Source organism: Tachypleus tridentatus, chromosome 4 (assembly GCF_004210375.1).
Source record: "Tachypleus tridentatus isolate NWPU-2018 chromosome 4, ASM421037v1, whole genome shotgun sequence".
Classification (NCBI taxonomy): Eukaryota; Metazoa; Arthropoda; class Merostomata; order Xiphosura; family Limulidae; genus Tachypleus; species Tachypleus tridentatus.
The window spans coordinates 70,597,911-70,610,237 of NC_134828.1; the positions used below are offsets into that span (position 1 = coordinate 70,597,911).

The 12,327-nt window shown below is 33.9% G+C and overlaps 1 protein-coding gene across 5 annotated transcripts; it reads left to right on the forward strand.

The window, feature by feature from the left end:
- Nucleotides 1-228: 228 nt before the first annotated feature.
- Nucleotides 229-11,916, forward strand: LOC143249397 (globin D, coelomic-like). Of its 5 annotated transcripts, none has more exons than XM_076499187.1 (5): nt 229-420; nt 852-953; nt 4,297-4,466; nt 8,399-8,624; nt 11,195-11,916. In XM_076499187.1, exons 1-5 carry the CDS (start codon nt 379-381, stop codon nt 11,285-11,287), a joined length of 633 nt encoding a protein of 210 aa, XP_076355302.1. In that variant the 5' UTR covers nt 229-378; the 3' UTR covers nt 11,288-11,916. The 5 variants fall into 5 exon arrangements, with proteins under 5 accessions (XP_076355302.1, XP_076355301.1, XP_076355304.1 ...); XM_076499186.1 differs by having other exon boundaries at nt 237-420; nt 11,188-11,916; XM_076499189.1 differs by having other exon boundaries at nt 244-420; nt 4,257-4,466; nt 11,188-11,916.
- Nucleotides 11,917-12,327: the final 411 nt, after the last annotated feature.

The window sequence follows — 12,327 nt, forward strand, 5'->3', positions numbered from 1 at the left end:
TTCCCTAGTTTTCATTTTTTTTTTGTTAAAGGAATTATGTTTGACAAATAATGACATCAAAAGCACAAGACAAGTAAGGGTAGTAATAATAATATTTTAATATAATACACAGCGGTTTTTAAAATTCTACTCAGTATATTTGAGTCTGTAAATATTATAGTTCCTAAAAGAGGGCACTAAACTGCTGTGAGCATTCGCACTAATACTGACGTCAGTTTGACGTATATATCCCTAACTAATGATCTGTTCGTTTTCAGAACCTGTAGAAGTAACTACAGCTCGGTAGAGAAACTAACCCATGGTTAAACCTATTCACATCTTCAACACAACGTCGGCAACTTAATATAGAAAATTGATTTGTTGAAAAACCTTCACTTTATGACTCACGTAGCAGGTGACTTTACGTACGTTATTCTTAAGGTAAAATCAGCTCTTCTGTTACCAGTTGACTAAGGCTTCAGTACGTTAAGATTTTCAAACAAACCCGTGACTTGGCGACGTCATTGTTGTGGATGGTAGAAAATTTCTAACGATGTAGATGATATAAGAAAAGCAGTGTATCTCAAAGGCTTTAGCTTTGAATTTTGATAAATCACAATTTCGTTAACATTGTAACTCTCACCTTTTGGATATCTTATTAATAAGCTTATTATAAATCTCGTTCTAACAATTGGCGCGAAATGCTAAAAGAATGTTCTTTGCATACGACGGTATTTTGACAGACCCTCTTCGGGATTAGTATTCTGCTTAAAAATTATTAAATACAACTTTAATTGTGAAACAAAAAAGTCGTTTTCCTGACATATAACGTGATATATTGGATACTAGATTTGATCCATTTTTTGTTCCAGAAAAAAAGGCTTCTACTAAAGGTTAACTTTTTCTTCTGTTATTGTTCCAACAACATAGAATATTTGGTACAGGTGCGTACAAGTTCCTGTGGTTCCATTGAGGTAAGTACAAATTCCGCCTGTTGTTCAGTCGAAGAGTAAGTCTAAACATACGCAAAAATTATTCTAAAATTTCATTGTCATTCTCTTAGATCTGATAGTTCTGATTTTACTGTATTTTATTCGCATTGTATTTCATACCTTTTATAGTTAGTCACAAAATCAATCTATTTGTTGTGCTTGTTGTTCTGACTTCATCACTGCTACTTATATCGACTTAATGCTTACCTTAAAGTCTTACATATAGTCTCTTTATTTAGAAGATAGTACAGTAGGAACAGGGGAACACATCCCCCAACATTTTAAAAATAATTTTAAAATATTTGTGCTTCAGAGAAAGAGTAAGAAAAAGTAGTCCAGTTCGGATATCTCTAGATATATATATAACTATCAAGTCATCCCTTAATCAATGTTCGATTTTAGGTTTAGGAAAAGAGAAAGGATTTCAAACGGTTTTAATGTTATTTAATCAATAATGTATGTTCTATTATTATTAATTGCTTCCTGCCAACGATTCACAAGCTTCTAAGTGCCACTTCTATAAAATTCTTGGGGTTTGAAGGAAAAGAATGCAGATAGTATAGTTTGACATTTTATGTGTTCCAAGCTCTTTTCCATCAAAATAATTCTGCAAACTTTGGAATAGATGATAATCAGATGGGGCAAGATCTGGAGAATAAGGAGGTTGCCATCCAGTCTAGCTCTTCAATCTTTGCAGATGTGATCTGCTGTATGGGGCCGTGCATTATCCTGGTGTAACACAACACCTTTACGATTGATTAAAGCCAGGCCTCTTTTCTTTCAGTACAACATTCAAGCGCTCTAAATGTTAACAATAGAAGTCTGATGTAATCGTTACATTGAATGGCAGCAACTCAAAGTTGATCACACCAACAACATCCAATCAAACGCTCAACAAGACTTTCCTTGGGTGGAGGTTCATTTTGGGCTGTGCTTTAACCTGTTTTTCCACACTGAGCCATTGTCTGCGGTGCTTAACATTTTTATAATATATCCATTTTTCATCTCCAGTCACTAACCTGTCCAAACAAGGTGAGTTACGTTCATGAGAGTACAAAGAAGTGCACATGTACACTCTTGTTCTAAGGTTGGGGGAACTCATTTTCCAAGTTTTGACACCTTTCCAAGCTGTTGCAGATGACAGTGAACTGTTGAATGGGTTGAATTAAGCTTCTATGACAGTTCTTCAACTGTTACAGCACAAGTGCAACCAACAGCAAGTCATTAAATTCAACAGGACGACCTGAACTTAAGCTGTAGTCACCTAATCTGAACTTCTGAAACTACCTTCGAGATTTTCTTTCATTGAGAGACTCTGCACCATAAATATCTTGAATGTTTCGTGTAGTTTCTGCTGCACTATTTCCTTTCTGAAACTCTTAAAGCATTATATGCCCAACGTGCTTCTCAGACACATCCATCTTCATAAGTGTTTATTTGATTAATGATCTGAAAAAGTGGAGTTGAGTTAGTTTCATTCATTTATCTGAACATTTTTATACACACCTTACTACATACTTTAGTCATTAAAGCCTTCTACAAAGACAGAAATGATGATGCACTATCTGTATTAAATTTTCGGACATTACTTATGGGATAAACTGATATAATTTCTATAATGAAAGGGAAGCCTCTCTGCTTACAAGCTATACGTCTGCACTGATACGTTTCGAGACAGGAGATCGTGTGCAACAGGACATTCTTGCCCCCTACCCCAATACACTGATAAATAAAGTGTTTAGTTATAAATTTTTCATTCACGTCTCTTTTATGCAGAAATTCAAAATTTAAATTCGCTTATCCCTCACTAACTTAAATTGTAGCATTTACGTATAATTACCGAAGGTTTTAATCATACTTAGGCCTATTTTATTAAATCTCTCATTATGTTGTCACTAAAGAGTAGATGAAACACAGGAAAATGTTTCTCTCACAACGTTACTTCGTGATTTTCCTCAGTTGATGTTTTACGTTCCAAGCGTTAGTGTTAATCTATTCGTTTCAAAACGTAAGTCGTTGTGATAGCAATCACTTCCTTCCAGTAATATTTCACTGTTACTTTCTTCTTCTGAAATTCCTGAAAGTTAAACAACGTTAAGACGTACTCTTACTAGGATTACGTTAAAGTGTATTCCTAGCTGTGTGACGAAAATAAAACAAAATCTTAGTTAAGATGTAATCTTAACTGAAGGACTACAGTAAGATACTCCATGCTGTAGGACGACATCTTGACCTAATATTAGCTAGGTAACAATGTCAAGATGTAATGTAATTTGAAAGACTGCTATAACATACTCTTAGCTACATCTATGTAATCTTATTTAGCGTTTATTTATTTATATTTGTTCTATCACCAAATCTCAGGTAGTGGACAACATTAAACCGTATTCTTAACTTTTAGACCTTTTCCATTGTCTTTGAGGAGTTTGAAATATTTCAGAATATTTACTCAGTATTTAAGTGTTTGTGTTAATGAAAGCTTCGAAGAATAAGTACGAAAACAGATATTTTTATGAGTAAAATAAACAATGTATTGAACTTGCCCTGTTTCTCAGGTTGGATGCTTTTCTGTATAAATGTTGCTTTCCCTCTGGTCTATCAGTTCAAAATTAAAAATGGCTGGCTTAGTCAGCCTCGTGACTTTGTACAAAACTCCGAAACAAACTATCTTAATTATTTTGTAATTTATTAGTTATTTCTTCAAATTTCAATTTGTTTTATCTTTACTTAATGTTTATTAGTAGTTTTAACCTCTAACAGAAGAATTACTATTTAGTCTTATGATAGAACTGTAACTCTAACTCTCAGTTTTTGAGTTAATAAAAATGGTTATGGCATCAGTTAATATCACCAGACATCTCAAATAAATTAAAATCTAAATTAAGATTTGCTTTTCCCAAAATATATCATTTTTGTGTCATAGTTTGAGAATTAAACCAGCACTGTAGTTCTCTAAAGATTTTAAAAGTTCGTAGCTTTGTTTTAGAACAAAACCAGATTCGTCTAACTGCTGTGTACACCACAGAGAATCGAACAGTGGATTTTATTTTTTTAAAAGTTATAGCTGCTATAGACTTTGTCTTCTGATGGAACAACATCAAGACTACGGAATTACAACGGTAAAATCAGTAAAACTGAAGATCCTACAGCACCTTAGTACTGTAAATTGATAAAAATTAAATGTGTATTTGGAATTATAGATCTTTTAAATTTTGAAATTTTAATTTGTTTTCCTATTTATCAGACATATACATGTGTTTGTGTTACTGTGTAAAATCATTTCAGCATGGGATGTAAACTTACCAAGGCCGTTTCTTCCAAAAAGAAGATGAAAAGAAACGGTCTCCTTGATCAGTACAGTTGCACAGTATCGTGCCAAGTGTCAGACCCTCCAGAGCGTCCCATTCTCAAAAGAAACCAAATAGCTATTTTGACCAATACTTCGAAACTTCTAGTGGAGAATATTTCTCGCGTAGGAGTTATCACGTTCATGAAGTAAGATTTCAGCTTTTATTGAGCATTATCTAAAATTAACTAAAGTGTTTCTTTAATTCGCGAAGCACGAACACTTGTGTTTTACAACACCAAGTAGAACATCTGTGTTCTACAACATATAGAAGTTAATCACGCGTTTCACAACACCTAGTTAAAAATATCTATTTTATAACACTGAGTTAAATGCTTTATGTTTTGAGACTAAATGCCTGTGTTTTGCAACGCCAAATATAAAAACAGGAAGAAGTTTGTGACCCCTGTCAAACGAAATGGAATATGTGCATAAACATATGAATTTCTCTTCACACACACGTAAAACTACTGTCTTCAAAAACACACATAATTTTCTGGTAGAGTTTTAAAGAAATAGTCATTAAAGAAAAAAATGCACATTAAATTATACGTCTTCAGTTGCTTTATGTGGGAAAATAAGTTACTGTATTGTGGTTAAATCAACAAGTGTGAAAGATGTGTTTTACATATTATTGCAGACAATATGTTCATGAAAAGAGGAACTACATAATAAAACTTCATTACACTTCTGCTCTTTTCGCTCCCACTATCTTTTCACACCTGTGGTTTGTGTGCGAGTGTTTTTGTCAGCAAGCTTTCTTGAAAATGGTTGAATGACTTTGGAGGAAGTTGGTATGCATTTGAACTATGATCCAATTTAGAAGGAATTAGCTTTTGGATGGTCAAGGTTACGAATATCTAAACAAAATCCATATAAGTTAATAATTAATAATTGAACATATTTTTCAATATTTTTGCTCTATAACTCAGTCAAAAATCATTGGATGTTGATGAAACTTTGTGGACGTAAGTTAAATATTATTCCTCATTGTCCTGTCAATAATGGTCCGTGTACGTTGATAACGACTAACATACAGACACATTTACTTTACTTTTTCAAGGTCGAATATGATAGACGCTGTTTTGCGGAGGTATGGGTCTACTGAGTGCCACCACAGTTATGTTTGTGTTATATAAATACCACAACAGTTAAACCAGATAAAACTTGCTTGCTTTCTAAAATTGTAAAAAAATAAAAATAAAAACGTACAAAACCTTCAGAGTACCGCAAACACGAAAGGAAATGATTTTTTTTCCGGACACAAAAGTATATAAACTTCAAAAACCAGAATGTAGCATTAGAGTTCGTACACAACGTTCAACAGGTAAGTCGATGTTCGTAAAGACATTCTATACAAAATAAACCAAAATCACTGAATATTATAGTACTTTTCAACAACATGACAAAATACTACAACTAAATGCCTGTGCACAGCAGAACAGATTAGTCCTATACTTGTCACAGCAGAATGAGTTATTATTATGTTACGGTGAATAATAATATTCTGTTTATGGCTGGGTACCATGCCAATTTACTGATTAGATGCTGCGTCCAAAGACTGATTTAGCACAATAATGGTCTCGCTTAGTCAACAGTATGTCTGCTTTCGAAACAGGATTGTCTTCTCAAAAGCTCAGCTGACACTCAAAGACTAATACATCAGAATGTTGGAGCTTCAAGTATCTCTTCTGGGTTCACTTACAGTAAGTTATAGCTACTTGTTTAGGATCCACTGTCAGACTGTGCTGTCGTTACAAGTTTCAATCTCTCGTTATTACCCGCTTTATCTTAGATAAATATCGTATCACGAGATGTGCCAGAAGACGGATAAGATATATATTTCGACGCTGCTGAAACCAGTCAAACGTTGGCCATAACTTTAGTAAAATGTAAAACCATAACGTTACTATGTATGTAACTTAGACCATTGGATAATTTGATTAATTGAAGAAACGGTTAGAATCTAGCGAAGACCTCTAATTTTCGTTATATATATATAAAACAGTGTAATCTAAATGAATAAATGCTGAAGTGAAAACTACAAAATTACTATAGTCCACCATGTTTAAAACTAAAACACCTCCATAATTTCAGTTTACAACAAATCATTTAAATATTTAAAAACATATAAAATAATCAGTTTCTTTTGTTAGGCATATCTGATTAACGTCACAAAAATTTTCTGATTAACCGTTACTGTTACAATATAATACTTGTCCATGTCTGGCATGTTTTATGGTCTGTAAATGAAAATAGGCTTCGAAATATTGCATTTTAGAAGTAGAAGAATATTTTATTGACTAACCAGGATTATGTTATTTTGTGAATGTTTATAACTTGAATATAAATGTGGTTTTAAAAAAAGATTTCAATTCACTGTCATGTTTTCAGATAAAACGCATTATTGTGTTACTTCCTTGTAACGCTTGTTTATTTTGTGCTGCCTATTATAATTATGAATAAGGGTATTGGCTCGCTCAAACTGAATGACATATGTCATGGCGTTACTACAAAAGATACCCCCCCATCATGAAAAGTAACTGTGCCCTCTATATTGATTTCTTTATATTTGTAGTAAATTAACAGAATAGTGCCACCGCCCTTCAGTTCAAACAAGTTAAATGGGATGTCTCTCTCTTTGTGGGTAATTATTCAATCTGTCGAACTCTTTGGGCTCGCTCCCCTAGCAATTGGGGGGGATGTAGTTATGCCACTGGACAAATCAGATAAAAGACCAGGTCAGGAATCTTTTAGGCTCAGTTATAGCTTATTTGGTTGTTATTAACACAAAATTGCTCAACTGGCTATCTGTTCTGTGCTCCCATGGGGGTAGAATCCGAATTTTAGTATTAAAGCCTTCTGGTTTTCCGCTGAGCCACTTGAAGGCTCACTTATAGTTAACCGTAATTTAAGATTATTGCCCAGAGGAAAACAACCTTTTAGTATCATCTGCTACCAATACTGCTACTCCTAACCGATTAGCGGGATTGACTGTCATAGATATGAATAAGATGCTACACAGTTGAAAGTGTCGAGCGTTATGTAGCTTAAACTTTGAACTTACTGCATCGCTAATCATTAGACCTAAATAGTTAAAATAGTTTAATAGTCCTAAAAACTGCGCAGCTTGTAAAGCCTTCAAACTCCCTTTCTGAATATTATTAAGCATACGTATAATAATTCGAAAACTCAGAACAAAGATATCATTAACCGTTTTGTTTGTTTTATTTTTCAACAGAGTTAAAATAATATTCATTAATGCGAGAAATAATCGTAATTTCGTTCACCTTGTGTACTTGTATTGTCGAGAACAAACTACGAAACGGAAACAAAAAAAGCAGCAGTTCAGATAGCATAACATAAAATAGCGATTCTCAACTGGTGGGCTGTGAGATTCATAGTTATTGGCTGCAACTGATTGAGACAACTGTGATTGATCTAAACCAACAAGTTAACAACTCCATAGCACTTTACTATTGTGACACATAAGTAAGTAGGTCTTAAGTTGCGAAGGTTGAAAAATCCTGCCATAAAATTCTATAAAACATTTTTTTCCTTGAATTATCCGAATTAACATATTCGTACCTGATTAAAATGTACGAATCTTTCGAGTATGGCTTAATGATTAACATGACCAAGCTGTGAATCTGAATCATAGTTCGCGTCGCGTTGCCACAAAAATATAATCCGTAATTTAAATTCATTTATACTCTATAAAAGTAACGGTTAAATTTCAACATTTCGAAAAATAGGATTAGTTCAAAGTTGGCAATAGTGCTATGGACAGGCCCCCCGCTAGTACAGCGGTATGTCTTCGGATTTACAACGCTAAAAGCAGGGGTTCGATTCCCCTCGGTGGGCTGAGCAGATAGCCTTTGTGGCTTTGCTAAAAGAAAACACACACACACGCTATGGACAGACAGTCTTTTCTCTATCATTTCAAAACTACGGTCATGTTTGAGTTAGGTTAAATCATGAAACAAACAAATCTAATTACAATTTTCCTGTGGTTTCCGTATGAATATCTGTATATATATATATAACTTTCATTTCTATAAATACTGTTGTTCTCTTGTAGTTTGTTTGAAGCCCATCCAGATGTTCAGGAAGTCTTCATGCCTTTCAAGGGGCTATCTGGAAATGATCTTCGCTACAGTAGAGAGCTGAGAGCACATGCTTTCAGGGTAATGGGGATCGTTCAGAAAGTGATAACACGTCTGAATGAGGAAGAAAAACTGGATCAGCTACTGACAGATCTGGGCAAAAAACACGCACGTTACGGCGCTAAGCCAAAATATATTGATGTAAGTACATTGTTTTTAAGGAATATTTATTTAAATATACAAGCTTATTGGATAATAGAAATGATTTTTAAAAAAAGCGAAAAAAATTTATGTCTTTTATTATATAAGGGACAAAGAAATTCACCTTTACATATTATTTTCAACATTTTTGGAAAAAATAATTTTCTTTATACTGATTTCCTTATTGAGACAATAAGCGCGTTGTATTAGTCATAATGACTTTCACTACTCAGTCAGGCGATACTAACTAAAGGGTTTATGGTGAGTGCTTTGCGTATGCGCATATAACCTCTGTGTAGATTTGCACGAAATTTTCAAACAAACAAAAAATCCATTTACTGTGGGTTTAGATCAGTGATGAACCTGTCCCTTCCTTATCCAAAACATGGACTGAATCCCGATGAAGAAGAAAAACTGGTTATTAGTTTGATGTTTCTGAAGAAAAAAAAAAAAATTTTTTTGGTTACTAGCTACCGTTTAGATATTTATATGAAGTAACAATGGATTGCTCCATTTATTATTATTTTAATAATGTGCTTATTCGTTAACAGCCAAATATTCGTAATGTTAATTGCCTGGGCTACCGTCCTCTGGTCCAAACTTTGTCATCTCCAATCTATTTTTGAGCACTATAAAATTCGTATTTTGTGTGTATATTATACCTATAACAGTTCTAACACTTTAATTTCGAGAACGTTTTGGAACAGTAGAATTATAACACCAAAACAACAAAATTTATGTTTCATCACTTCACGAATATTCTCAACTACCTACTTAAAACGATTAGGTAGAGAGATTCATTTATTAATTCACTTTTCCTAACTCCACCTTAACATTTTGGTGTCTTGGAGAAGTTCAAGAGTTATTGTATCAGTCAGTTAATAAACAAGACCTTTTATACCAGAAGTTATACTAACAAGGATACCTTTGCAACTGTCACAAATTTCTGTTGTAACAGTTGATCGGTTACACTTATACACCATAAATTCAAATCGACATGCTGTTTTTTATTTGTTGTTGTTTTTTCTCCCATATGATTTCTTCGCTGAGAAATTGGATCCAAAAGGCGTGAAAATTAATCCGTAAATATATTTAGGGAAATCTCGCCCTCTTTATATGTAATCTAGAGTGACTTGACTTAAAAGCAGATATATTTTGTTGTGTGTTAGTTGAATATTCGATTCCGACCTTTGTAGAACTATTTTTTGTAAATCTTTGTACACTATGTCAAATAAAAACGCACTGGTGAAACATTGTTCTAGACATTTTGTGATGTGACAGTTGCCGAGGTATTCATGTAAGTGAAAAGAATTATATTTATTTCATCAGTTTTGGTTTACATTATTTCTTCCAGAGACACGTAATGCTAGGTTTAGACGAGAACCAAATTACGTCAATGCTTTTCTGATTTTTAGAAAGTTATGTATAATGTTATTTTGAGTTTTACACTGTCCGAAAAGTCTAGAACCATAGGTAATTTTCATCTTTTCTTAATTTCGCTGTCAAAGCATGAGAAGGTCAAGTTAATCCCGCTGTTAATCCAAACTTCTTTCGAATTACAAAAACAACATGTGGATCAAATTCTGTAAAATTCGCTGAAGGTCTATAGTATGTTTGTGTGTTTTCTTATAGCAAAGCCACATCGGGCTATCTGCTCAGCCCACCTAGGAGAATCGAACCCCTGATTTTAGCGTTGTAAATCCGAAGGCATACCGCTCGCTGTACTAGCGGGGGCGAAGGGCTATAGTTGCAGACCTTTCGAATACTCGGTAGTTTTGCCATTGTTCTCTTTCATTTGTTACATTCTACTATATTAAGATTATTTTAGTTTATTTCTTATGTCATTCTCAGTTATTTTTAGGTTTCGTTTTCTTTTTAATATTAATTTCATCTTTAGTTCGCTTTTCGTTATTTAGAATATTTCACTACGCTGTTTTATAAAAAAATCTTTGCTTTTAACACTTTTTAACTATTAAATCATTCACAACTGCAACAAACTAGTGATACAAAATTCTGACCTTGGACCTTGTTTCTTAATTTGAGTAATAACCTCTACTATGGTTGGATATGGATCTCCTATGGCATAACTCCATGTGGATGAAAGGGTTTGTTTGTTTGAATTTTAAGAAAAGCTACACGACAACTATCTTGTTAGTCGTTCCCAATTTAGTAGTGTAAAGCTAGAGAGAAGACAGCTAGTCATCACCACCCACCGCCAACTCTTGTACTACTCTTTTACCACCAAATAGTGGGATAGACCCACCATTATAACTACCTCACGGCTGAAAGGCTGAGCATGTTTGGTGTGACGAGGATTCGAACTCGCGACCCACAAATTACTACCCTAACCACCTAGCCATGCTGGGCCCGGATGAAAGAAATACAATTATGCTTGTAACTCTCGTTCTAATAAGATTGGATATTGTTACTCAACGAATGCTTCCAACTGATTCCACGAGCTTCATATAAAAAGAAGTTTAAAGAAAATATTTGTATTTGCAAGTTTTTTGTTTGATTTTTTTGACAATACAATGTTTTGTTTTTGTTTTTAATCTTTCTGAAGCTAATAGGTCCCCAGTTCGTGCACGCCATCAAACCATCGCTGGAAGATCATTGGACGAAAGAAATGGAAGAAGCCTGGTGTCAGCTATTTCGTTATATAGCGTGGGTCATGAAAGCTGCCATGGTTGAGCATCAGTCAGAATATGAAGTGTCATCTGTTCAGAGTTTTCATTGAAAACTGACTGAGAATTTATCCTTATCAGACTGAATAAGTGACATTTCAAAAGGCCTCACCAACTGCTAAAATCAGGGAACATCATAGAACACTATTCTTCTTCTTATTCTTCACTAATTTCTTTGATTATTTATAGTTTACTAAATTAACCTGATTTAAAGCGTTAAATAATGTGAACTTGATTACGTTTAAATGGTTGTCTGGATGCGGATTTTCGCGTAATAGTTTATTTTTCCTACGAACTTATCCGCACTAGTTTTGTGCGTAACATTTTAACTTTTAAAGTTTTCACCATTACTAAATTTGCAGTTTTGTAACGTGTTTTGTCAAAATGTAACAGTTTTTAAATTTAGTTCTCCATCTGAAAGAAATTTACGAAACGCTTCAGTCCATTCTTACAACTTATCTGGCATTTCGAAGTTTTTTTCATACTGTAGGTACATTATATACATAAACCAAATGTTTTTTCTTTTGTTTTCGTCAGATGTGTGACTTCAGAAAATGTTTAATTTAAAAGTTATAGTTTGTTTTTATTAAATAAAAAATATCATTAATTCCGAATGTGTAATTTTATTGTTATATTTCTAGTAATAGTTGATTTAATCTTTGGAGTGATAATACCGGTGAAATTTCAGGATAATTAAAAAGAAAACGTAAAGTAAATAATGCTGGTATACAGAACCAGTTTTGATTATTAAGCTTGGCGCAGTACGGTTTGAAAGTGTGGTGTTTTTTTAATTTCGCGCAAGGCTACACAAGGGCTATCTGCGCTAGCCGTCCATAATTTGGAAGTGTAAGACTAAAGGGAAGGCAGCTAGTCATCACAACCCACCGCCAATTCTTGGGCTACTCTTTTACCAACAAATACTGGGATTCACCGTCACATTATAACGCCCCAACGGCTGAAAAGGCGAGCATGTTTAGTGCGAAGGGGATTCGAACCCACGACCCTCAGATTACGAGTCG